The sequence below is a fragment of the Panthera uncia genome, chromosome F2 (genome assembly GCF_023721935.1).
Source record: "Panthera uncia isolate 11264 chromosome F2, Puncia_PCG_1.0, whole genome shotgun sequence".
Lineage (NCBI taxonomy): Eukaryota > Metazoa > Chordata > Mammalia > Carnivora > Felidae > Panthera > Panthera uncia.
The window spans coordinates 69760560-69788419 of record NC_064812.1 but is presented as its reverse complement, the minus strand read 5'-3'; the positions used below and the strand labels follow the sequence as shown (position 1 = coordinate 69788419).

General features: G+C 41.2%; 1 protein-coding gene across 7 annotated transcripts in view; it reads right to left on the bottom strand.

The window, feature by feature from the left end:
- Positions 1-27860, bottom strand: part of ASPH (aspartate beta-hydroxylase) — a 221978-nt gene that overhangs the window by 100982 nt on the left and 93136 nt on the right. For all 7 annotated transcript variants that reach the window (XM_049633353.1, XM_049633359.1, XM_049633356.1 and 4 more), the window contains 2 exons: positions 26955-26999; positions 14213-14254 (listed from right to left, as the gene is read on the bottom strand). In XM_049633353.1, coding sequence (XP_049489310.1) covers positions 14213-14254; positions 26955-26999 — 87 coding nt within the window. The remainder of the gene's footprint in view (positions 1-14212; positions 14255-26954; positions 27000-27860) is intronic.

Genomic DNA, 27860 nt, shown 5'->3' with positions numbered 1-27860 from the left:
TCTACGTGGAAATCCTTCTGTCAGCAAACGTGTTCCTGCTCCCGGGACTTGTTGCCTGTTCCTGATGCCCTGTGATAAGGGCTTCGACCTGTTTCTGAGATATATCTGCCTGCTGCCTGGCCTCCCGGACGCCACCTGCTGCTTGCACCTAATTTTCTGTCCCACCCTTGAGTGCCTGTCTGACCTCAGGCTCCAGCCACTCTCCACCCTGCTGTAAGCCACCTGCTGATCACACTCAGTAATAGCAAAGGACCTTAGGACCTAAGTAGACGACGAGTGGGAAGAAGAAGCATTCTGGCACAGGAAAAAAACATGACTGCCGGGCTAAGGTGTTAGGAATAAGTAAGGAGTCTGGCTTCCTGGGCAGAATGTAATAAAATCGCCTGAACTGAAACAGAGAGGATCTGATTTATCTTCACTATTATTAATATTTTCTACTGTCAACACATATTTGATTTTGAAATGAAAAACATATAAACATACGGCAAGAATTACTGCTGTAAATGCCGGTACAATCAACCATTACATCAGAAGAATAAAAAAATGCTGTGGAGAAGAGCTCTGTAATCAGACTGAGGTAATTTTCCGTAATGCATTTTCCAAACTAATGCGCTCTCCAATTTGAAGCCTTGTTTAAGTAAATGAATGTATCTGACTACTGACAGCACTTTTTATGACAGCACTGTCTTTTTATGACAGTTCTTGAAGGCTTAATTTTAAGCTAGCCTGAGCATATGTGGCTAATATGTTCATCTTTAATTTGCTTCGGCGTACAAATAGACCATGTGTTAATACACAATAAAGTGGATCACTCTGATTTGAAGACAGGGTCATACTTCCCATCAGTCAAAAGAAAATTTAGACCCAGATGATAATTTTCAAACACACTAATATCCGGGTTTTTTCCTTGATAAACCTATTGTGCTCCCCTGCTCATGTTGTCACAACCGCGGCAGAAATCAGCTCTGTAAGCTGTTGAGTGCTCAACGGAAAGCATGAGAATGGGATTTTACAGATAACGAAGAATTTGCTATTATTGTCCTGCGGTGCATCTGACTGAAGATTCATTCCGGTGCAAACAGGTGCCCTGAATTATCCCTGGTACCACAGTTTGGCTGAAATCATGAAATGAAAAATAAAAACAAAGCAAATGTGTATTTCAACACAGCTAAAATCTCTACTGCACTTGCTGAGACTGGTAATATATGCTGAGCTCATTTAAATCACCAAAATTGCTGTAATTAAACTTCTCTCTAAATCAGACTTGTAGAAGAGTCAGAAATCTCCTATAATTAACTTATCTGTGGAAGTAATCAGACAATAACTGCTGGTGTATTTTAGGAACCACTAAAACTACAGTAGCTGTTGAATGTAATGATTATAATAAATCTTTAACAGCAGGTTCCCTCACAACTCCTTCTCACAGCTGCAAGGGTGGGAGGGAGACTTCTCCCCGAGCATTTCCTGGAGTTGGTTTAAGTGTGCTATTGCTACACTGCTCTTCGATGATACGGGAAGATTGCTAAGGCGTCATGGTACGGCCTGAATGGAACCACCAGTCGGCGCTACACCTAGGTGGGCTGTTGGTACTAACAATAAGAACAGATAGCGTGTTAGGTTCTGCTAAAGACAATGAACCAAAGCACCTCCAAAAAGCAGCTGAAAGACAGAAGACCTAGGGTACCTGGGTGGCTCACCTAGTTAAGCGTCCAACTCTCGATCTCGGCTCAGGTCATGATCTCATGGTTCGTGAGTTTAAGCCCCACATGGGGCTCTGCTTTGCCAGCGCGAAGCCTGCTTGGGATTCTCTGTCCCCTCTCTCTCTCTCTGCCCCTCCCCCACTCGTGCTCTTTCTCTCCCTCTCAAAATAAATAAATAAACTTAAAAGACAGAAGACCTACCTGTAGAAATCATGCAATAATTAAGTTCAAGGTAGTGATGACTTGGTCAAGCCCATGTGAAGGGCTCTCAGAGACCAAAGCCACTGAAGCTTGATGACGGCTGTCTTCCCAGACAGGTACTACCATTTGTATCCCAAGAAGACAAATGAATGAATTATTTGAGGGAAAAACAATGCTTCCAAGCCAAAGCCATCTGAATCAAGGCTGTCCAATGTTTTGGTACATATTTTATTACAACAGAAAAGTATATGAAAGCAAGGAGATACTGCTGGAACAAAGTACTACAGCAGGTGAGAGAACAACATTCTCATGCATCCATTCACACACTAACTTATTTCAACGATTATGTATCTGTAAAGCACTGTACACGAAACTGATAAAGCACCAACTGGGAAAGTATTTTTGCAATACAAAAACCAACAAGGGTTTAATATCAATATTAATGAAATCCTAAAAACCAACGAGAAAAAAAATACGTGAATAGGCAGTTCGCAGAATGGACGCATTTAAGATGTTCAGCTTCTCTAGCATTCAAAGAATGTTAATATTCATATTTCATTACATCAATGAGTTATCACGGATTTAAATAAATTAAATCAATGAAATGTCACTGAAACATTAAAGCACCTATTGGAAGGCACTGGAAAATGACCAAAGATAGGTAGAAACTTATAAACAAAAGAATTTATTCTTGACAGTTTCTACGTTGGATAAGAATGGTAAATTGTTGATCTTTTCAGGTGTGAGGGTACTTGCTCCCCAAACACCCCAAGTCAGGCAGTGGAACTGTGTCCTTCCCTGCTGAAGGGGGCAGGTGACAGCATGCAGAGAGCAGAGCTGATAAAAATTTTAAAGAGAAATTTTAGATGCAAGAGAACCACAGAAGGGCTGAGATCCAAAGTTTGAGAATACACTCTGCACAGATCCTGGCTGACTGATAACTTTCTATCTTCACGGACAGCCCCTGGGAGGCTGGTGAAAAATCAGGCAGAATCTCAATGAGGATGGACTGCATCCTTCCCGTATCATCAAAGAGCATATGTAGCTGCAAAAACAATTACCCCCAAACATAGCAGCTTACAGCAACCATAAACATTTCATTTCTTCCACAAGAAGAAGACCTATTTTGCTATCTAGACCTATTCAAAGTGCTGCTTATGTATTCTCATGGCAAGGCAGCCAGTTTCCTCCAGAGCAAGCAAGTGATCCAAAGGAGAGCGAGGTAGAGTATACACTGACCTAGACTTGGGATTCACCCTCGGTCAATTCTGCATTGCCCTATTAGTCACATAGGTCAGCCCTATTCAATGGAAAGAGGACCCCACAGAAGCACAAATACCAGGAGGCAAGAATCACTGGGCGCCCTCCTGGATGTTAACTACTACAGAAATCTACCTTTGAAAGACAAAACTACTCTGGTGACATGTGCAAGTGTGTTGTGTTTTGCCCGAGTACATTTCTCAATACACACTCAGTTGGGGTAGCAGAGATTAGAAGTCCTAACGGCTTGAGGTATAAGATAGCAGAACCTCAGGCCGGCAAAGCAACTGGAAATTAAGATGGTGAATATCAGAAAGAAGCCCCCAAATCTGAGTATGAATTCTGCCCACATCTAAACTACACAGGCCCAGAGTACCTCCATTTCTACTCTCCAGAGAGCTGAACTTAAAAAATAGCAGCTGGGAGCCAAACAACAACAGCGACGACGACGACGACGACGACGACAACGACGACAACAAATTGAACAGGGAAAGCAGTCACTTTCTGCAGGGGAGATGGATTTTTCAGTTTGAGTCCAGGCAAGTTAACTGTCTACTAGGTAGCAACAATCATTAGAGGGGGAGAAAAGTTCCAGAGTTGCTGTAACAGATTATATACACAGTCCAGCTTTTGCCCACAATTTACTAGACATGCAAAGAAACAGGACGCTCCTGATCCACACTTAGGGGGAAAAAGTAGTCAGTAGCAACTATCTCCAAGTGTGCCCAGATACTGGGTTTAGTGGAAAAAACATTTCAGATCGCTGATTATTAATAAGTATAAACACTTAAAGAAAAGCATGGTATTAATGAATGAACAGATATGGAATCTCAATAGTGAAATGGAAACTATAAAAAAGCAGCAGAGATCTAGAGTTGAAAAGAAAAGTAGCTAGAATGAAAATTTTACTACATGGGCTGAAGAGCAGATTTGAAATAGAAGAAGAAAGACTCACTGACCTTAAAGACAGAACAACAGAAATTATCCAATGCAAGAGGGGAAAATGATAACAAAAACAAAAGTTTCAGAAACCTGGATATTATCATGCAGTCCAACAAGTAACTGGAATACTACATGTAGTGGAGAGGAAAAGAAAAAAAAATAAAAAATAAAAATAAATAAATAAATAAATAAATAAGGCTGAAAAACACTTAACTCATAATAAGAAATTTTGGTAAGAATTAAATGAGAACCTATGTGAAAACAACATGAAATACAGTACATTATAGACAGCTAAGGTTAATTCATATATTGATACTTCTGTTTATAAACTCTTCTTGCCCATCACTTGGGCTATTTGCATCTCATAATATCACCATCAGATGAAGAGGTAAATTAAAGGGAAAGGGATTAAGCCACACTTTTCATACCATAACTATTTATTCAACTCCTATGATATTATGGTTCAGTGCTATTAGAGGGACGTGATGGTTTAATTTTATGTGTCAACTTGACTAAGCCATGGCACCCATATATTTGGTCAAACGTGTCTGCATATTGCTGTGAAGATATTTTTTAGAGGACATTAACATTTAAATCAGTCAGCTGGGAGTAAAGTGGATTATCCGCCATAATGTAAGTGGGACTCATCCAATCAGCTGAAGGCCTAAAGAAAAAGACTGACACTGACCCCCCAACCCCCCACCAAGGAGGAGGAAACTCTGCCTTCAGACTGCCTTTGGCCTCGAGCTATAATATCAACTCTCCCTTGGGTTTCCAGTTTCCCTACTTACACTGCAGATTTTGGACTGGCTAGTCTCTACAATCATGCAAGTCCATTCCTTAAAATAAATCTCTGTGTCTCTGTCTCTATCTCTCTGTAAACATACACACATACATACACACACACACACACACACACACACACACACCTATTGTATTAGTTCTGTTTCTCTAGAGAACGTTGACTAATACAAGGTGGGGGAGGGTGTCACGGTTCCTACCTTTAAGATCCTTCTGTCTATACTCAACACATCTCCAGAGACAAGGGGAAACAAAAGCAAAAATGAACTATTGGGACCTTACCAAAATAAAAAGCTTCTGCACAGCAAAGGAAACAATCAGCAAAACTAAAAGGCAACCGACAGAATGGGAGAAGATATTTGCAAATGACATATCAGATACAGGGTTAGTATCCAAAATCTATAAAGAATTTATCACACTTAACATCTAAAAAACAAATAATCCAGTGAAGAAATGGGCAAAGGACATGAGGAGACACTTCTCCAAAGAAGGCATCCAGATGGCCAACTGACACATGAAAAAATGCTCAACATCACTCATCATCAGGGAAATACAAATCAAAACCCACAATGAGATACCACCTCACACCTGTCAGAAGGGCTAACATTAACAACTCAGGCAACAACAGATGTTGGGGAGGATGTGGAGAAAGAGGACCTCTTTTACATTGTTGGTGGGAATGCAAGCTGGTGCAGCCCCTCTAGAAAACAGTATGGAGGTTCCTCAAAAAACTAAAAATAGAACTACCCTACGACCCAGCAATTGCACTACTAGGCATTTATCCATGGGATCCAGGTGTGCTGTTTCGAAGGGACACAGGCACCCCCATGTTTATAGCAGCACTATCAACAATAGCCAAAGTATGGAAAGAGCCCAAATGTCCATCGATAGATGAATGGATAAAGAAACTGTGGTATATATACACAATGGAGTATTACTCGGCAATCAAAAAGAATGAAATCTTGCCATTTGCAAGTATGTGGATGGAACTAGAGGGTATTATGCTAAGTGAAATTAGGGAAAGACAAATATCATATGACTTCACTCGTATGAAGACTTTAAGATACAAAACAGATGAACATAAGGGAAAGGAAGCAAAAATAATATAAAAACAGGGAGGGGGACAAAACACAAGAGACTCTTAAATATGGAGAACAAACAGAAGGTTACTGGAGGGGTTGTGGGAGGGGGGATGGGCTAAATGGGTAAGGGGCTTAAGGAATCTACTCCTGAAATCATTGTTGCACTATATGCTAACTAACTTGGATGTAAATTAAAAAAATAAATTAAATTTTAAAAAGATGCCTTCTGTCTAAAAATTAAGGGAAAAACTCACAACACATGCTAAAAATCTACAAGCACAGGGTGTCTTGGGAGTAGAAAGGAAAAGCACATCTTCTGGTCTGGAGTGAGAGGCAGGGGTGCACTTGGGGGAGGATTCCTAGCAGAGGGAAACTTTAAGCTCATTTCCAAGGAGCAGGAGCTTGTCAGGTGAATGTGAAGAGGAGAGGCAGGAAAGAACATTTTGAACAGGGGAAAGCCATAAACAGGAGCCAGATCCCGAGAAGCTTAGGTGCTATACCAGTAAGTTTAGTTTTCATCCTCAAGACGATGATGAACGACTTTGATCAGATATGTTACATGCAGTTCTAAGAGTCCCAGGAAAAACTTCACTGACAGATGTATTTTTTAATAATGAGAAAACTTCCTAATGAGCCTTGACTATTTGCTCACGTTGGTTCCGTGTTTTCCTTACGATCACAGAAAACCCAGAAGTATTTATACAAGGCACTGGCTGCAGCAAGCTGATTTACTGGCTATATTATAACCTTCTCAGCCTTTGAAGCTGCAAACTGTGATTTCTGTTAGTGTAAAGGTGACCTGTTTTCTAGTGCCATCTGGCGTTTTATTAGGGCACTGATTATTACTTTTCAAAAGAATGCAAACGGTAAGCAAGACACCTTTAAATGCCTAAAAGACAGTCACAGAATCTACTGTTTACGCATATCCTTAATTGTAATGAATAATAAAATGAGATATTAAACATTAGTCTAAATCAAAGAAAAATTTCAGGAAAAGTCCTCGATTCAAATGCAATTTTAACACACACACACACACACACACACACACACACAGAAAAAAACACATTTCCTTTTTGCAGGCATGGGTATTTTGTTAGTTTTTTTCAAATTCCTTTAAAAGACTCACAAATCCTCAACTAAAAACTAACACTTGATAGGGGCGCCTGGGTGGCTCGGTCGGTTAAGCGTCCGACTTCGGCTCAGGTCATGATCTCACGGTCCGTCAGTTCGAGCCCCGCGTCGGGCTCTGTGCTGACAGCTCAGAGCCTGGAGCCTGTTTCCGATTCTGTGTCTCCCTCTCTCTCTGACCCTCCGCTGTTCATGCTCTGTCTCTCTCTGTCTCAAAAATAAATAAATGTTAAAAAAAATTAAAAAAAAAAACCTAACACTTGATAGATGTTAAATCAGCCACCTGTTGCATACTTTTCTGTTCAATGAACTGTTAAAGCCCACATTTTTTCAGGAGCTTCAAGTCATTTTTGGCTCCTGTCTTTCTTTCATACTTCATATCCTATCCATTCGCAAATTCTAGTGACTTTATCTTCAAATACACGGAGAACCCACCAAATGCCACTCACCTCCACTACCCCACATCCTAATCCCGACCATTACTACCTCTAGGAGTCGCCTAAGTGGTCTCCCTGCTTCCAATCTTGCATCCCCAGAGCTAGAATGAGCCTTTTGTAACGTGCCAACCTTCTGTTCAAAATCTCCCAGGGGCTTCCCACCTCGCTCGAGGTAATACACAAAATCCTTCTGGCTGGTGGCCTTCATAGCCCTGTGTGATTTGGACCCTGCGAGCCCTCGGAGCTCATCCGCTCCTCCCCCTCCCCCTCCCACATTCCCCAGCCGCCACACTGGCCTCCTCTCCGATCCACATGCTAAGCACCCTCCCTCGGGGGCTATGGATATGCCCTTCCATCCCTGGACTTCCTTCTCCCAGATGCTTCCACAGCTTATTCCCTTGCATCTTCAAATGTCACTGTCCCAGAGGACTCTCTACGGAGCAATACCCCTGCTCACTGTCAGGCTCTGTAGTTTTCTTCCCATTTTATATTCCTTTTCATACTTATCACTATTATATTCTGATTTTTAAAAATTACATATCTAACCTTCCCCCTCCACACACATACACATTATAAGTACCATGAGAACTGGGACTTTGTTTTTATGGTGTTAGCCCCAGTGCCTAAAATAGGGCCTGGCACATAGTAGGTACACAGCCATGTATTGAATAAATGGATGAATAAAAGTTAGTGTTTGAATGTGACATCTAGTAAGCCATTTTAGCACTGCATTACTTTGTAGTTCATGCATTTTGCGGTTGTGGAATACAGAATAAGTGGGAAAAGATGACATCCAGTGGGGAGGAACTGATACAGCAACTTTATCTAAAATGGACAGAAGTAATCTGATTCAGTTTAAGAATCTGGCACCTCCAAATAGGGCCTATTTTGGAATAAGCCTTATTTCAAACCCATGACTCCATCAAAATAAACTTAATATGACTCTCTAAAAGGAAGGGACGTAGAATTATTAATTCTTTTTTTTGTAAGTTTTATTTTTACTTATTTTGAGAGAAAGAGAGAGAGAGAGAGCACGAGTTGGGAAAGGGCAGAGAGGGGGCGGGGAGAGAAAATCCCAAGCTGACTCTACAAAGTCCGTGCAGAGCCCCAAGGTGGGGCTCAAACACTCGAACCACAAGATCATGACCTGAGCTGAAGTCAGATGTTCAACTGACTGAGCCACCCAGGCGCCTCTAGAATTATTAATTCTAAGTAAAAGCAAAATCTTCCATTCTTACCAGCAGTCCCTCAATGCACTTGAGGAGCGATAACATAAGTAGAAAATCAGGCAACCTAATAATTCATCTTGAGATAAATTCGTAATAGCCACTAAAAAGAAAACAAAACTCCAGTTCTATTATTTTGAAACTAAGGTCTATTAAAACACATTCCACTTTTTCACTACATGTTCCACAGGTGGATTATACCGTTCGCTACAAACATCTTTCGGTTGGAACGGATAGTAACTGCCAGTTTTACACAATGCAAGGCGATGAATCAGTCAAGTGAAGCTGTTCCGTGGCTTCTCTCCAGGGATTCCCTGAAGAAGCAGCCAAGAGAGGCCAGCACCCACCACACTGGGAAAGTCCCCTTCGCATCAGAAGCAGCCTGGAGGGCAAGGCTGTACAGAGCATGGCGGCAGTGCAGAGGGAGGCAAGGCCCCCTGAGGAAGAAACGGAGCCTCTGCAGACAGAGCAGCAACACGGCTTCCAGTCATGCTGTGAGCAGCAGAAACAACACCCACGACCTACCCTCTCCGTCTCTACCTTTGTCAGAAGCACTGGGGCAGACCTCCCAAGAACACACAAGTCAACGTGTGAATGGCAAAGGCTCTGATTTGCAGACACGCACAGGGCCTGGGTATGCCATCCTACTACCTGAAGGAAAATGTCAGCCCCCCCTGCCATGGCGTTGCCTCTGATTTTCTCTCTGACCGCATGGCATATACTCTCAGCTTGGTCAGGGTGCTCTAGCTTCACAGGCTTGACTTTCCCGCCACAGGACCTTTGCACAGACTCTTCCTCTGTTCAGTGTGCTCCTGGCTCAGCATTCGCACAGCTGCCTTGATTACATGGCTAATCCCCTCAGAGACCTTCTCCCCTTCCCATTTCCCTCCAGCACACTCTCCTGTTTGGTTTCCTTTAGAGCACGATCTCTATTTTAGTTTGTGTATGTGTTGCTGGACTCCTTACTGGGATGTAGGCTCTATGAAAGCAGGGATTTTGTCTTATTCTCACCTGCATCCACTTATCTGGCATGCGGTAGGCATGCAAATATTTAAGTGGATAAATAAACCAGTGTAGGTTTTCGTGAATGATGAGAAATTGATGGTTTTTTTAATACTCCGGTGACTTATTGACTTTTGAGCACAAAGCAGTAGCCATTTTCATAAAATCTGGTGGCAGGGCATACTTTGGTGACAAAACAGTAAAATGCCGCATGCCCAAGACTGCGAATTGCCACTTCCTCTCAATATTCGATGTTCCTTTCTTCTGTAGAACTAGAACCCTGAATTTTTAGCTGCACCAACATGCTATCAGTTAAAGGCAGTTCTCCCAAGAACTACCCTCCTACTCTCCCCACTTCCTTCCTGTTATCTCGATGTGGTGATAAGGGCTTGGGCTTGAATGGCCCTTTTGGAACATAAGGTTATGGACTAAAGATGGCAGAATGGCAAGAGAGGAGCTAGGTCCCTAAGGAGCCACTAAAGAGGCCCTAGTTTATTTATGTGGATAAGAAATAAACTCTTACCTTGTTCAAGCCACGGCAACTTGAGGTTGTAAAAACTAGATGTAACTGTATTTAATTGTAATGGGAATGTGGTGATCTGTAGGGAAGGTCTGAATCTAACTCAAATGCTGAAGACACAGGAGGAGGGTAAAAATGGGGGGCTGTTAAAAAAAACGAGGATTTTCCTTAAAGTTGTTTCTTTCCCTAATCAACATAGGGCAGGAAAACAAGAATAAAGGCCAAAGAGGATCTGTTTTATATCCCTTCTCTGTTATACTTGGGGCTGGTATCTGGGATCACAGAGCGAGACGCTGGCTAACTTGGTCCCAAAGAACAGCCTTGGTGCAGAGGCGGGACAGGAAGTGTTCATTGGTCCAAGGCCAAGCAACCAAGTGAGAGCAAGGTCCAAGGCCAAAATGATGTGGATCATTTTGTGAGTTTTTTTGCACAGCTAAATTTATTCAATCAAAAAAAAAACAAAAAACAAACAAAAAAAAACACCCTTTATTCTTTCACTATATGTGTCTTACTTTGGGAGCTAAAAATACTTCTGCTTTTGTAACTGATCATGACAGTACATATGGATCTTTGAAAAGCACTGCTTGAACAAAATTTAAAAACTTGGCACACCGATATGACTGACCCGCATCAACGAACTGAACTGCTAATCAAAAGCGATCCGAAGTCCAGATATTTGGATGGCAGTAGTGTAGCAGACTGCATTTATCATTTACAAATACTAGTTTCATTTTAACTTCCTGTTTTGAAGTAGGGCCTGTGAGGCACGAGAAACACTATGCTTATTTCTGGATGCAGAAACTGTAAGTGTATGTAACACTTTAACGCCAGTCAGTTCTGCGCTCCGAACAGCAGGGGTACGAGGACACATCCACTGAGCTCAGACATACGAGGTCACGGAGGAGATCACGTAGTCGTCCCAGCATCTTGAGGGATGACCACAGCAGTCTCCTTACCCCAGTGTCGCTGATTCAGGTCTGGGTTCCCCATAGATCTCCATCCTAGGAGTTCTAGCTGGGTGTGCTTCTTACTCCAGAGCTTGGGTTTTAAAGAGCCTATCATGTCTGTTCATATTAATCCTTAGGAATTAAAACATAATAGAAATTCATTCAAATACTGACTGAACGCCTACTGTGTGCCAGGCACAAGAAATGCAGCGGTGAGCAAAACAGACAAAAATGCGTCTCCATGAAAATTTAATTCCGGGGGGAGGTTCGAACAAACACGAAAGAATGAGACAAACTATCAAATATAATCACATGGTAGTAAGCGGTATGGAGAAACCAAAGCAAGGAAACAGGGTAGGGAAAGTAAGGGGGGTCGGGAGAGCGTGCAGAGAGAGCAATGCTCTGAGGACCGAGTCTCGGGCACTGGGGTGCCGGAGGGTCAGGGAGACGAGCGGCCATCTGAAGAGGCTGAGAACAAGCAAACAGCAGACAGTCGGAGAAAAACCAAGAGGATGTGGCATCAGCAAACCAAGTGAGAGCAGGATTCTGGAATCGAGGATCTACCCAAGACCCGGTGACATCCTCCTCCTTGCTTTCTTTTTTTCTCCTCAGTACAGTCAGCCCCCCTCATCTGTGGGGGATCCATTCCAAGATTCCTAGTGGATGCCGGAAACCACAGACAGTACTGAACCCTACACAGACCAAGTTTTTTTCTGATGCATATACACCCATGATAATGTTTAGTTTACAGATCAGGCACTGTAGGAGATTAACAACAATACTAATAATAAAATAGGACAAATACACAATATACTGTAAGAAATGTCATATGAATGTGGTCTGTCTCTCTCTCAAAATACCGTACAGTCCTGGACTCATCGTTCTTATGATAACGCCTACATGATGAGATGAAGTGAGGTGAAGGATGTGGGCATTTCTGACAACACGTCAGAAAGAGGTTCTGCTTCCTGACCACATCTGACCACGGGTAACTGACATTGCAGAAAACAAAACCGAGGATAAGAGGGCTCCTTACTTACCATCGGAGGATGTCATGGCATCCTGGAAGATTAGGAAGGCAGCGTGGAGAACTTGTGCCATGACTGAGCTAAATCCCAGTCACCTACGTATAAAAACCAACTAACAGTTTCTGATACTGACGAGAAACGTGCAGAATTAGCAAGTTATTTAGAAATGTGCAGGTAAGTACCAGAAGAAACGGCTAAAAGAAAGTCAGCAATGGGACTCACGGACAGGGAGCGGTAGGGGAGAAGACTGCTGTTTTCATGGAAAGTCATATGTTAAAAACTACCCATATTAATTTGATAAAAAATTAAATACAACTAGTCTGGAAAAAAAAAAATACGTGACTAAATGCCTAGTTCCCAGCCTAAGGGCTACCGAATTACAGCCAGCGGCTAGCAATTCCACATGGTCATCAAGTTTTATTTGTACACTAAGACTGCGTACATTATGTGTACTATAACATGTTATGTGTAAATATAATATATCTACTCTAATATCTTCTCAAATGTAGACACCGCTTTCATCACTAAAAATTAAAGGCATTTATGAAATTCTAATGCTTAATCATTAAAGATTTTATCATTCAAATGATACTAAAAGCAAACAGAACTACCCTATGATCCAATAATTGCACTACTGACGATTTACCCCCCAAAAACAAAGAAAAAATAATTCAAAGGGATACATGCACCCCTGTGTTTATCGCAGCATTATTTACAATAGCCAAACTATGGAAGCAGCCCAAGTGTCCATCGACTGGTGAATGGATAAAGAGGATAGGTAGGGTATACACATCTTCAATGCAACGGAATATCATTCAACCATAAAAAAGAATGAAATCTTGTCTTTTGCAACAACAGGGATGGGGCAAGAGAGTATAATGCCAAGTGAAACAAGTCAGCCAGAGAAAGACAAATACCGTAAATTTCACTCATATGTGGAACTCAAGAAACAAAACAAATGAGCAGGTGGGGGGGGTGGGGGAGAGAGAGAAAAACCAAGAAAGAGACTCTTCACTATAAGAACAAAATGAAGGTTACCAGAGGGGATGGGGGTGATTAAACAGCGCACGTATCATGATGCAAATACACAAACAAATAACTAATTAAATAAATAAAATTACTGAAAAGATCTATGAGAGCTAAAATTTGCAGCCTTATTTACTATTTAGAGATTCTTACTGACTGGGCTTGAATTAAATATTTGAAAATAAAAATGTCAAGGACTGGAAAGAATAAAGACAAGTGGAATATGAAGAATAAAGCATAAGCACCATTCTGTGATCATCGATACCACTTTTTAACTTAGTTCCTCACTCTAATAAGAGCTGACTTAAAATTCTACTGGATTCTTAAACTTATTGGAATCCCAATGTAATCAACTCTGGGAAGGCAGACATGATTCATTCTATGTGGATGTAACCTTGTTTGCATGTCTTTCCAACAATTCAGAGTTCCTTGAATAAAGAGAACATGTTCTAGTAATCTCTGGATCTCTATTCCTGGCACAGATGCTAAGATAAACAATCATATTTGATGTTTCCTAAGTGCTTTCCCTGTGCTGCACACTTCCTTAAGCACTTTGCACATATTTTCACCCAATTACTATTGTAGAAACAGGAGTCGTCTGCTTCCTGGACTTGGTACTGTTTTATTCCCATATCACAGAAGAGGAAACTGAGGCACACCAGGCAAGGGATTCTCAGACACACATAGAGTGAATGGCAAAACGAGGATTAAAAGCCAGGCAATCTCTCTTTAGAGGCTTGGCTCTTAATGTTTATGTAAATATTACTAAATCTTTGATAAAATCATTGGAATAATCAACCCAGAGACAACTTCTTTTAACTGGTAATAAAAAAGAAAGTCATGCTATTTGTGAATGCTATGCTGATTTTTTTCCTATGCATATTTGAAGGGTTGTTTGTCTGATAATCTCACCTTTTTCTTTTTGTTCTGGATCATCTGTTTTTCTATTTGTTTCTGAAAAGTAAAGATAAAACAAAATGAATACTGTGAATGTCACCATTCAATATCTCAAAATATAGGACCATATTTAAATGAATTCAAACAAATATAATTTAAGAAAAATATTTCTGGGCATAGAGTTTAACTTTCCAAAACCCTAAATTCTTTCCCACATGAAATTTGTTACAAAAACATTAAGATTAGACTCATTTGAATTACTTAGAAAAGTCACCAGGCAGTGGGGTGCCTCGCATCTCAGTCGGTTAAGGTTCCAACTCTGGCTCAGAGCATGAGTCTCACAGCTCACGAGTTCGAGCCCTGGTTCGAGTCCTGCGTCGGGCTGCGCTGACAGGGTGAAGCCTGCTTCGGATCCTGTGTCTCCCTCTCTCTGCCCCTCCCCCACTCATTTTCTCTCTCTTAAAAAAAAGTCACTGAGCAGTAACCAGGGCTGAGGCATCTGGCTAAGTGTTCCACATCTACAGGAAACTGGCCGTGGGTCATCCCCACCAATTCTTTTTTTTTTTTAATTTTTTTTTTTTAATGTTTATTTTTGAGACAGAGAGAGACACAGCGTGAGCAGAGGAGGGGCAGAGAGAGAGGGAGACATAGAATCGGAAGCAGGCTCCAGGCTCCAAGCTGTCAGCACAGAGCCCGATGTGGGGCTTGAACCCACAAACGGTGAGATCATGAGCTGAGCTGAAGTCGGACGTTTAACTGACTGAGCCACCCAGGCACCCCAATCCCCGCCAATTCTAAGTGCCTCTGTGGGGACAAAGGCAAACTGAAGTGGAGAGAAGCCCTCATCAAAGCTCGTTCAGTATCTGCATTGTCTCCTAAAACCCTAAGAGTACTTTATAATAGCAATTGTGTGCTTTAAAGGAATACAGCATGTCCCCCTCACTGGGGTGACACCAGTCTCCCTTCCCTAAGGACTTCACATATACACAGGTGGCCCGCTGAGGGTGCTCGCACTGAGCCCAGGTGCTGAGGAGCCAACGGCTTACCTGTGTCAGCCTCTCACTAAGTGAGTCAGAGTCATAGGGTCTGTCCTACAAACGGGGCTGAGTGCAAACCCACCCAGAACCTGGGCCAGTCAAACAACATCCCTCCTACATGGAAAACTATGGTTCCTGATCTGACCGTGCACTCATAACCTCATTTCTGCATTATCTCATATCTGGCCTACTGTTTAATATAGGTTGGGGTCTAGTAGACCAGTTGATTATCGTTCCAACAGGTTCTTATCCAGCTTTGGGTATTTCTCGGCACACGTGTTTCGGCACGGATGTTGGAGTCGGGATGGGGTAGCATTTGGGAAGCTGATATAAAATCTGACTCAGTTCTTCCCCCATCGTAGCCTGGGCTCTGGGGTGAGATCAGGGGTACAACCACAGAACACTAGACTTTCCGCTCCCCAGTTTCCTCCATACGTTCATGATCACACTTATCAGTTTTTAGAAGTGAAAAGTCAATCTGAGGCAGGCTCCCAGACAAAGAAGGAATTTTCGTAGGTCAAGTGTTTTTGAGACGCTAGTGGAGAGGAAGGGAGCAGCCTTTCAAAGCTGCAGTGTGCCAGGCTCGGTCTAAGCCCATGGCATCTGTCTCCTGTCTCCTCACACCCGGGAGGGAGGGAGGTCTCATCTCCCTCTGTGCAAGGGAGGAAGCTGAGGCTTAGAAAGTAGAGTGTCTGACGTTATCAAGGTCAGTTTACATCCCTCCAGAGCACATAATCTTCTACCGTGCCCTTCTCTGAAAGAGAAACAAGGGGTAGTGACGTGTAGGTCTCGCCTTCCGCAAAGAGTGGGTTTTATAAAGTTGAGTGCCACACGCTTCCTGCCACTGAGGCAGGACATACACGGGGTATTTAAAAACAAAAACGAAAGCACGTTCTAGATCTCCGGTGAATGTTCTAGAATTTCTGATCTCATTAAAGTTAGGCAGTGTATCATTTAACAGGCAGACGTCAAGGATACAGGATTGAGGGAAATCATCAACAATTTCAGTCCTCGAGAAGGCCTTCCGGTGGTATCATCAGTATCTGCAGGAAGGTTGTGACCCTCCACGTCCTCAGTAATCTGTCACCTGGCACACGGCTAGTGTAATTTGAAAAGTCAAGCACAAAATGCAAGTTCCTAACCTGACTAGAGAAAACAGGCGGGTACTGGTCATGAAGAAGAGTTTAGGGTTCTCCACACATCTTCTGCCCCAAGGGAGTTAATAAGGAAGGAGGAGTGGTTTGATCACATTTTAAATAGGTGTGAGAGGGCCCTGGCCAGGCGTGCTCCCAGGAACAAGGGACACCACCTTTCTTGCTCTTCCAACGGAGTATCTATGATGAGGCAATGAGCTTGACCTAAGAAGGCCCAGCCCAAACTCCCCCAGCTCTGGGCAAAAGCTCTCGCTCGTGTCCCCTTCTGTCCCTCACATCACATCAACATGCTAACATCTGTGACTCATATTTGGATATGGGGAAATGCACAGAGAGCAGGCAGGTTAGCCTCTCTGATTTGCAGTGCTGAAATGTAGCTTAGATAAATGGGTTTTCTAAGAGTTTCAGCTTACTCACTGCTACTCTGCATGGCTAATAGTAAACTGTTACTCTGCTTTACTTTATTCTCTGCACATACGCGTGTCTGAGACTCTTTATGTGGACCTTGCTGTGCCACAGAGGAAAATCGACTTGTTGGATGCTTATTGTGTGCCCAGCATTGTTCTAAGCACAAAATGCAGATGATCCCATCAATTCCATCGACCCAGTCCAATTCCGAAAGTTATCAAAGTACAGTTCACTTGTATCTCATAGTGTTTAAGCACTCATACTGAAGAAGAAAGACATTATGCAATCTTTAACCGTACTTAACTCTTTTTTTCCCCTTTCAGAATAAGAAAACTCTTACTAAAATGAATGGGATGTTAAATGTCCAAAAATTATCATGAACCATTAAAGAAAATCACTTTCATGAATTGCAAAATCCTCAACTCTATGATGTTCCAGATACTGTGCTGATCTGCTTTCTGGCCAGCTCTTCTTGGACCCCAGGCACATCCCAAAGCTAATTTCCATCCGGGTCTAGTTGTCCTCCCAAGCTCATCACAATGGCATCTGTGACTCCCCAGGACCCAGACCTAGGGCTCTGCTTCCCCTCTGACAGCCCACCCAGCCCAGCCTTCCAGTACAGCTTTCTGTCTTCTTCTGTCTCCCTGCCAGTACTGAGTCAGGTCCTACCACATCACCCGGACTATTACTGGTTAGTCTCCAACCTGCCTGCCCTCCAGCTGTTTCCACCTTCCACCTGTTGCCCATTGCTCACTTCAGAATACCATGAATGACCACGGCTGGCAGGTGTTCCCCTCTCTGACCTTCAGCATTCTTGTCCACAAGCAGGGATAACCCCTATCTGCTGGGGAACCTCAACTCCCTAACACACACGAAGCACATAGCAGAGTAAATGAGGTCAATAAAAGTGGGTCCGCTTAGCCCGTGTTCAAAGTCTTTATTTTATTGTTTCCTCTGGGCATGCTGGGGGAGAAAACAACACTTTCTGGAATTTTCTAGTGCTCTTTTTCTGCCCAGAGAATGAAGATCAAAAGAGAACTTCCTGTACCCTTTTCTGCTCTACCACCTGCTCAGACTCTCTTCTCAACTAGGATGAAGTTCATTCATGTCCTCACAGAACAATGATCATGGTGGCAGGGGAGGGGGGGCGGTCAGAAGGGTACAAGGGAGTGGGGCTTGCCAAAACTTCTAGGTGCTGAACAAAAACCCTACAACAGATGGAGGTAGGGGCTATTTCATTTTAATCTTGCCCCCGGATGAGTATGCTACTCTTATGTAGCATAAGAGTAAATGGTAAATAAAATAAACATTACCTATTAGAAATACGTTAAGAAAGAGTTGAAGGTACACTTTCAAGATTTCAGTCATCAAAGATACTGTAACATTCTAGAATACTAGTAAGCGTAAAATGAACTGATTTCGTTATATAACAAAACAATAACAATAAATAATGACAATATAGAGAAGAATTCCGCATTTTATTGCACTCAAATAACAGTAAACAGAAGACATTTACATTATTTTTAGAAAATCCATTGATGTCGCCCATCCTTGGCATCTGTTTGTAAAGGCAAGGCTCATTAAGTCAGATATTTGGAATTAAAAAGTATTTGAAGTTGACTACAGCATAATTAATCCTCAATTTCCAGAGTTGTAGAGATGATTATATACAAAACTCCAGCAAAATTTTACTCATTTATCAGTTCTATGTCACTCCTAAGTTTCCCTAAAAAAATATGGCTTTATAAAAAGTAGTGTTCTATAATTCACAATATGAATTAAGAGCTTTATTAGAATTTGAGTAGCAACTCTGTATTACCCATATCACAGCTTCGGAAAATTATTGCTTTTCTTAGTAATTTAATCTTCCGGATTTCGCTACACACTGGGTCAGCATGCATAACTCACTACATTGTAACTATGATCTATAATGATATAAATATAAAATCTCTTTGATTGTAGCCCTAAAAGCAGGAAAAAAAAAAGTCACCTTATCTTAAGACAATGTTAACATAATCAAGCTTTCCCTGACATGGAAATGAAATGACTTCTTATGGCTTTTTTTTTTTTTTTTTTAACAGCTCATGGTCCTTTTAAATGATGTCACTGACTTCTTTTCTAACAAATGAGTATTTTCATCACAGCAACTATTTCTGAGCCAAAATAAAGCACATCAAAAATAGAAGAAACTCTTCAGGATAGAAGAGAAAAAAGGCTCATACATTGCAAACAGCAGCAGGCATGTGGCTCTGTGAGTGTTTTTCACACATCCTAAATCAACCCATGTAGGGGCGTTATTCTTTAGCAAGATCACTGTGTGGTCTTCAGTGTCGTGAGGGCATTACTTAATTAGCCAAAGGCAAAGCAACCTTTAAGACGTGCACCAGTAACTGATACAGATTTTCTAATATTTAAACCAATACTGACTGGACTACAGCTATCAGATGACGGACCCGAGGTGCCAAACAGCATTTTTTGCATTATATACCAGGCCATTCCTTTTGCCTACGTCCCAGCAAGGAATTTTAGATGCCCCCCCTCTATCTGAAAAATAAATTAATCATGATAATTTAAGACTTTCACTGAAATATTAAACTTTGCTAATCCATGAGCTAACAGCTATAAGAATCTCAAAATTTGAGTTTTACCCTGAATACTCAAAGCTAATGGTAGAAAAGTCCTACGAGGAGATCAGCGCAGAGATACACAACCCAAATCTTTACAGCGAATGGCGACCTCTACTAGTGTTTCTCAGAGCACGGGGCACTCTTCACGGCTTGGAAATCACGTGTATGCGGTTACACAGGTCAGCCCAACAGTTAGTGGTAATTACTAGTAACATACATATATATATATATATATATATATATATATATATATATATATATATATAAAAACTGTGCCAAGGCAATTGCTGCTACATCATCAGTACAATTAAATGCTGTCTAAAAAACACACATAAATGTAGGTAAGACTAAAAGCTTTGTCATGAAAAGAAAAGGAAAAGAAATCCAAAGGATCCACTAATGCTATCAAAAATGCACATGCAGGAATGTAACATCACATGTAATTTGTTTCTAAAAAAAAAGAATACGCTAAAATGCCAGTGGACTATGATCGACTGAAAACATCTTTAGTGTTCATTCATTCCCAAAGATCTTGGTCTGCTCAGTAATTACGTCACAAGATCTATCACAGCCATCTTTTGGAGCGTATGGTTAGGCTGGTCCTCCTGTGGGTAGTGGGGGCAGTCTTTCTGAAGCTTTAAGTATCTGTAAAAATAAGGGGAAATCTAAATTAAAGGACCAACTAGACACAGACTGTGAAACTGCTTCATTTCATTCCACTTAAAAAAAAAAAACCAAAAAAAAACCCCACCGACAGAAGTAAATGCCTTTTTGCATGCTGTTGTTTTTAAGGGCAACTTGTTAAACAGAGTGATTAACTACCCAGAGAAGTCCCTGGGAATTACTTGCAAAGCTGCTGCTGGGAATTTAAGCTTCTTAGAGCCATCTGAGAATTACAACTGAATTTAAGAATTTCAATCTTTTGAGAAACACAAGCATTAAATCTCTTTCTCCCGCCAGTGTTTTCACTGTATTAAAGAGAAATGTGATAGAGGAAAAAAAATCTAGCATATGGTATTTGAAAAACGAATACAGGAGAGATTTTCAAGGAGCAACTGGATACTGTAAGTTGCAATTAAAATACATCTCTTTAATCATTTTATGTCAGCTTTTAATGTTACAAACAATCTGAATGATGGATTTTTAAAAAGTATGCAGTATTGTAAAAAAAGTAAAAGTCATTCTTGTCCAATTTTTTACAAATATTTTCTCATTCCACACTTTAGTATCTGGTTGACTTTACTATCACAGTTTTAGATCTGTTATAATTTGAGTAGAAAAGAAGACGGTGTATATACAGGCCCAGCCAAATTGTGACAGAATTTCTAAATCTGGGTTATGATCCTTCCTTCCTCCCTTCCTATCTACCTACCTACATAGGTGTGTTTACACACGTGTGCACGTGTGTGTGTGTGTATCCAGAAATTTTTATATAAGCAGAATTGTTTGGTGCTAAAGTGAAGTAACGAGAAATTATATGTATACTTTCATATATCCAACAGAAATGAGTGTTTATACACAAAACACAAGTACAAGATTAGTCATAGAAGCTTTCTTCGTGACAGCCAGAAACTGGAAACATTCACAACAGCCATCAATGTAGAATGTATTTTTTTTAATGTAGTGTACTTACAGTAGATAGTAACGGATAAAACCAAATTATTATACATTACAAAGTGGAAGAAACTCATACACGATGCTGAGCCACAAAACAAAATCACCAAAAAAGTATATACGTATTTGTGTGTGTTTACTAATGTTTTTTATTTAATTAAATTCAAGAGCAAGCAAACCAGTCAATGGTGATCCAGATCAGAATAGTTACTGCTGGTGGGGATGTTACTGGGAGGGGGCAGGGAGAGATTTCTGGGGGGCCAGAAGCGTTCAGAGTAGTGGGTACAGGAGGGTATCCCATGTACAAGTGCATCAAACTGTATGCTCAACGAGGGAGCATGTCTCTGTGTGTTAATTATACCTCAGCAGAAAATGTTTCTAAAAAGGAGTTTGACTTTAGGGTGTCTCAGAATTTATCAACTAGCTTGATTGTAAGAGGAATAAGCATATCTGTAGCCTGTGCAATCAAAAAACCTGAGCTTGTGGGAAGCTGTTCAAAGTATAATGATGAGTACTGATAAAAAGGCAAATAAACTGGAGCTCCTGGCTGGCTCAGTTGGAGGCACACACGGCCTTTGATCTCAGGGTAATGAGTTCAAGCCCCACGTTGGGTGTAGAGATTACTTAAACAAATAAAAAAAAAATTTTTAAAGGCAAATAAACTAAAAGCCCAGTTACAACAATATCCGGAATGCCCTAATTATATGCTCCTAAATATTTAAAGACAACTCTGCTCAGAAGTGGTTCGCTGAGCTGCACACCCAGTATGTCTCACACCAGGCCAGTCACCTCCTCTTTCTCTCCATTTCTCCTTCTCCTAGAGGTCCATGAAAGGCTGATCATTCATTCACTCAGGTCAGGAACACGGGAATCATCCTCGACTCTTCCCCTCAATCAGCCCTCTTTCCTGCAAATTATTTCCAATTCCAGTGCTCAGGGGTCGATCCTGCCTCTCCAGCCCTGCTATGATAGGGAAAAGATAGGAAAAATAGGTGGAGAGAGAAAGCATAGGACCTGAGGTCCCAGGGTGGGGAAAAACACGTATTCTGAAACAATGATGGGAGTTTCTGACTGTAGCAAACCTCTTCAAGCGTAAGGTTCCTGTAAGACTGTAACAGACCCCACCTACTCCCCCTCGGGTTCCCTCAGGAATTGGACAAAAGACCTGACTAAAGATAAGTAGGAGACCATAGAATGTATGACCCACAAGGAATAATGTGGCCGTAGACCCCTCATACAATGGAAACGAGCCAATCAGGAATGGACAACCCAGCACCCTGAGCTATCAATAAGTGTAGAAACTGAGAAGGAACAAGGAGGGGAGGAAGAGAGGGCTGGCCAGAACCTGATAAAACAAGGACACTTGCCTATAGCTGCCCGGCGTTCACTTTCAAATCCTGCCTCTCTGTAAAGAGAGCTTTTTCATACTATTCTTCCTTTGTGATCTTATACTCTAATAAACTTTTGCCTGCTGTTCATTCTGTGTCCACCTCTTCATTCTTCGAAGCGGTGAGACAACGAATACCAGGCATTGCGGAAAATCCCGCAACACTTCCACGGTAGCTGAAGCTTCCGGCCTCCAGCCAGTCGGTACACCTGCCCCCTGCCTAGTCTCCCACCTCCTCACTGGGCTGCTTTTTTCACATCTGGATTTGACCATGTGACTCTTCTGCTTAGAATTTTTCAGCGGCCTCCTGCCACTGTTAGGCCCAGATTCTAATTTTTAAACATCATGTATGGGACACTCCAGGAGGTGACGCCTGCCCATTTTCCCACTTGTCTTATTACACCTATATATTATGGCGCACTGTCTTCGTCCCTGTTCTGTAAGCACTTGCCTCCTCTGCTCCCCGCCTGCCAGCTCCTGGCTCTTCTAACAGCACCTCGAAACTCAGCGCCAGCGTGATGACACATGGGAGGCCTGCCTCACTTTCTGCACCCTTGCCCCCAAAGTTGGGTTAGTTATCCCTCCTTCTGTGTGCTGCCCTGTATGCCTGTCTGGGGAATTATTGACATCACAGCAGTTGTTTTACTCAGCTGTACACTTGTAGGACTGTGAACCACTACGGGGCAGGCACTGAATTGTTCGAGTACCTTCTTCACCCAGGGCAGAACCTGTACCTTTGTAATTGCTCAGTATGCATTTCTTGCATAAATGGTGAAATCTGTAACAATAACATTTATATTAGGTACTTATTTCTTAAGAAATTCTTTAGTGTTTATTTTTGAGAGAGAGAGTGTAAGTGGCGGAAGGACAGAGGATCTGAAACAGGCTCTGTGGTGACAGCAGACAGCCCGATGTGGGGCTCGAACTCACAAACTGAAATCATGACCTGAGCCAAGGTCGGACACTTAACAGACTGAGCCGCCCAGGCGCCCCTCATGTTAGGCATTTATGAACATAAGCTAAGACCTCTAGTGCTGCCACACTAAAGCTGGGTATGTGTCTCACTGATCATGTTAGAAAATACTGGGTGACCAGAGGAGGCAAGAGTGAAAGTCGGTACAGATGCAGTGGAGTGAAACCATCCCCACTGCTAGGCCAGTCCACACTGGGATGACTTACAAGTGTTAGCTCCATTTTTGGAGACACAGGAGCAGAAGAAACACCGATGCTCACTCATCTCCATTTTCAATAACATGACTATCATCATAAAACATAATATTAACTTTTTTTTTTCTTGGCATGGTAGGACAGAAAAAAATTGTTAATGGAACCGGTTAGTGAAACAGCCTTCAAGTACTGTTGGGCAGGAAATTGTACTCTGATGAATTTTATAAGCGATTCCTTCATAAATGCATCAAATTGTGCTACGCATATTCTGTCATATTGCTAGAATCACATGCTACATGATTTCAAGTACAAATCTGAGTTTGAAGAGAAAGGTAAAACTTACTGAAGGAGTAAGGGTTACAAAAACAATGTTTTAAAAACATCTGGTATTCAAAATGATGGACTTCTAGAGTCAGAATGATCGATCCTTAGGACTTTTTACATCCTTGTTGATAGCAAAGCACTTACAAACTTACAAATATAAACAAAAAGTGCCAAAATTCCAACCACTGGACAACTGGCTTTTCGACATCAAATCCTAATCTTCAATACTCCCAAGTCCTAACTGAAGTACTAATATATATAAGGAGAAGGATGCTGAAGAATACGTATCTTTAGTTCTACCACATCACAACAGCTCTCAGAACTCATCAGCTCTCAGGCCTTCCCTTATGTAAAACCCTCTAGGGCACAGCGGCCGAGAGTGTGAACTTGGGAGCCGGCACGCAAGGAGCAGCCTCAGCTCTACAGGTACCACCTGTCAGCTCTCGGATCTCGACCTGCCTTGCTGTGTCTCAGTTTTCTCATTTGTAAAATGGAAATAATAGCATGTCTATATTTAGGCTACGGAAGGTATTAAATGAGTTAATTAATGTAATTAGAGCGTCCAACTTCGGCTTAGGTCATGATCTCACAGTTCATGGGTTCAAGCCCCGCGTCGGGCTCTGTGCTGACAGCTCAGAGCCTGGAGCCTGCTTCAGCTTCTGCGTCTCCCTCACCCTCTGCCCCTCCCCTATTTGTGCCCTGTCTCTGTTTCTCGAAAATAAATAAATATTAAAAAAAATTTTAAATAAATAAATACATGATTGTGAATTTTTAACAAGCAATATGAAGACAGTAGAACTTAGTCTTAGAATGATCAGGGAAGGCAAAGGAATCATCAGCCCAAGTCTAAGGGCCAGGAAAAAGTGAACAAATCACTACCATGTTGCAGAGGGTCCTGAATTAAAGTTTCCACTGAATAACAGATTTTAAAGATTAGAAGGTAAGGAGAATTGAAAAGTAAGAAGACAGGCCCTATGATCAGTGTTCCTGCAGTTTCTGTAATCACACAGATAATTAAACCCTTACAAAAGCAGTCAGCTTATTCTATAAAAAGATCATGAATATAGAGTTTTAACTATTATTTCTTTTGTAAGATTGAATAAAAGAAGTTGTAATATAAAATAAGGCTATGAAAATAATGGGAAACAGGCAAACCAAGTGCAATCATTAAAAATCACTATTGTTAACTCTTGGGCTCACAGTGTCTTTTGGCAAGGTCAAACTGTAACTGGGCAGTGGGTCAATCAAATTTTTATGACACCAAATTACAGGTTACAACCTCTTGAGTGGGTCTTTCCGGACTTTACCTCTCTTGATCCACCTCGAAGATCAGGCTAATTAATTACTAAACAAAAATAGCCAAGGTCACCATTTATTGGGAGCTTACTGTAGGTCAGAAAGTGTGCCTATTAATCAAATCTTCATTTTTATGTGCTTCCGTTGTTAAATGGTAAATATCTCATCTAAAAAAGCACCTGATTCCTGCACCCCAACCATGTGGATTTTATATGTATTTTCCAAGGAAATTCTTGGGCTTAGCTTATAAAACATGGAAATAAAAGCACAGACATTTCTGGCCCTAAAATGGTATTACCTTTTATATCTTTGCTAAAGGCAGGTCAATATTAAAAAAATATGAAGTGTAACCAGGAAAAAAGCCAATGTTGTAAAAACTCACTATTTTTAAAAATACTTATAAAACAATTTTCTTTCAAGGCATGAACAGTAATCATAATGCTAATTCGGTAACCCTGCTCTGCCTCATCAAGACAGAAACAAGGCACTCCGTGAGGCATCACTCAACAGTAAGGAGGAAATTACAAAAGTGGATAGAAACATTAACTCTCCCTGCTCTGTGCACCTTTCCTGAACACAAAATACACACACCTGCCCAGTAGTCATCACTTAAAAGGCCGACTTCTCTGTGAATTTCTATTCTCATTCACATTATAATACCAACAACTCAATTCCCTTCAGCATTTGCACATATTATTATAAATACACGTGGTATGACAACTGTCCAAACCCAAAACATCCCAGTCGTTAAATAAGCAAAGATGAGCTGGGGTATTAACTAAATATATTCTTTGATTAGAAAAGTTCTTTTTTTTTTTCCTTGAAATTTACAATTCCATAGATTCTGGCAGTTATAATTACTTCTACCAAAATCGATAATGGTAATACACACCATTGCTATAAAATTCACATTAAGCCTAATGTAAAAAATAGGAGCAAAAATTCAACCAATAAATGACACAAAAAGAAAGAAAATGGAAATAAAACACAGAAACAAGAAGACAGACCCTTGGGAAAGAGGTCCTGGAAATTCCCTCTCTTAACCAAACATGTTTTTCCCACTCTGAGAACAGGAGGCTTGTACATTAATTTCCGATTGCAGGTAGAGTTAATGTCATCATCTCTAACATGCATTTGAAAGCACAGGCCTTGGTTGAAATGCTGTTCCCATTCTCTAAATTCCCTGCTGACGAGAGGGGCATGTGGCAGAAGGGAGGGAAGACTACAGAAATGGGTTAACGCAGTTGGCTGTAAAAGAGGACTTTGGGAACTGACACGGCCTGGGCAGCCGGGATTGCCCCGGGGACACCGAGATGCTCTCAAGGAAATGGGGGATGGGAAACAAGAGGAAAGTCACAAGGTTATGCGCTATTAAACTTTCATCTTAAAGGCAATTCTGATTCCATATCCTCCATCAGTTGACCTGTCAATGAAAAAAAAAAACCCAACAACAACTCCACCCCACCTATTACTATGACTACTACCGACTACAATGGCAGATCATTAATACTCCTCATATCCCAGCTCAAGAAACATGAACTAGACTGAATCTAACATGCATTTCCCTTACTTTGGCTCAACTGATCAAAACACAGACAATTTTAAATCTGGGATAATAAAACCTTCTTTCAGGAGTTTTACTCTTCACACAGACTGGTTTCATGCAGCTACTGTGAATATCAACAGTCCATTTTAAATTAAACAGAAAAGGAAAAAGGCAACACATCTAACAAAATGTCCTACCTGGTGGTACTTCCTGTTGTTCTTCGGCAGGGGGCACATGTGCTTCTACAATAAATAATGAGATCACAATCCATTACATCTTGCTGACCAGTGTTAAGTTACAGTGATTATTTTTACAGACATTTTTGTGATTCGATTGCAATTATCACAAAAAACATCAGGTTTTCAGGCTGTTACAACAAAGAAGCATTAGCTATAACTTTGCAAAACGTCGTATACTCTGCCAGTGTTCTGCAAGGCAGGCTCTACATTATCTGCCCAACTGACGAACCTCAAAACTCACTGCCCGGGCAAAGGAGATATGAACTCAAACCTAGGTTTTTGTCACAATTTTGCATCAGACTTGAAAAGAAAGCTGAGGAAAGACGTTCAGAGCCTCTTGTTAAAAAGTTTTTAATACATAACCCTGATTGTAATGTGAATGAAACAACATGAAGGAGTTGAAACAGAAAACCTAAAAGTCAATCACTACCTTTAATAAAGGTTTTGAAAAAGAATATTCAAGTTAACATATCCTAAGACTAGCCAAAAATGTGGATATGACTTTTTTTTAACATCTTGCCTTTTTCCTGGCTGCTTCAACCCACTTGCAACTAAAGAGACTGTAGACCTTATCATCTAACGGTACAATCATACATTGATCTGCTTCATTCTATAAAATTACATCATGTACTAAGATCTTCATATCTAACAACTCACTGATCATTACCTTAATCTAGAGATAAGATTATATCAGCTTTCCTTTTGCTGCTGAAGACTTGTAACAGACTTGGGTCAAAAGGAAGAATTTTTAATAGCTTTTTCTAAAACTCATGTATTTATGCATCTATTTTAATCATTTTTCTTCTTACATTATTTATCTTCTAATTTTAAGAAGAATGCATGACCAAATGGCAGATTTGGAAA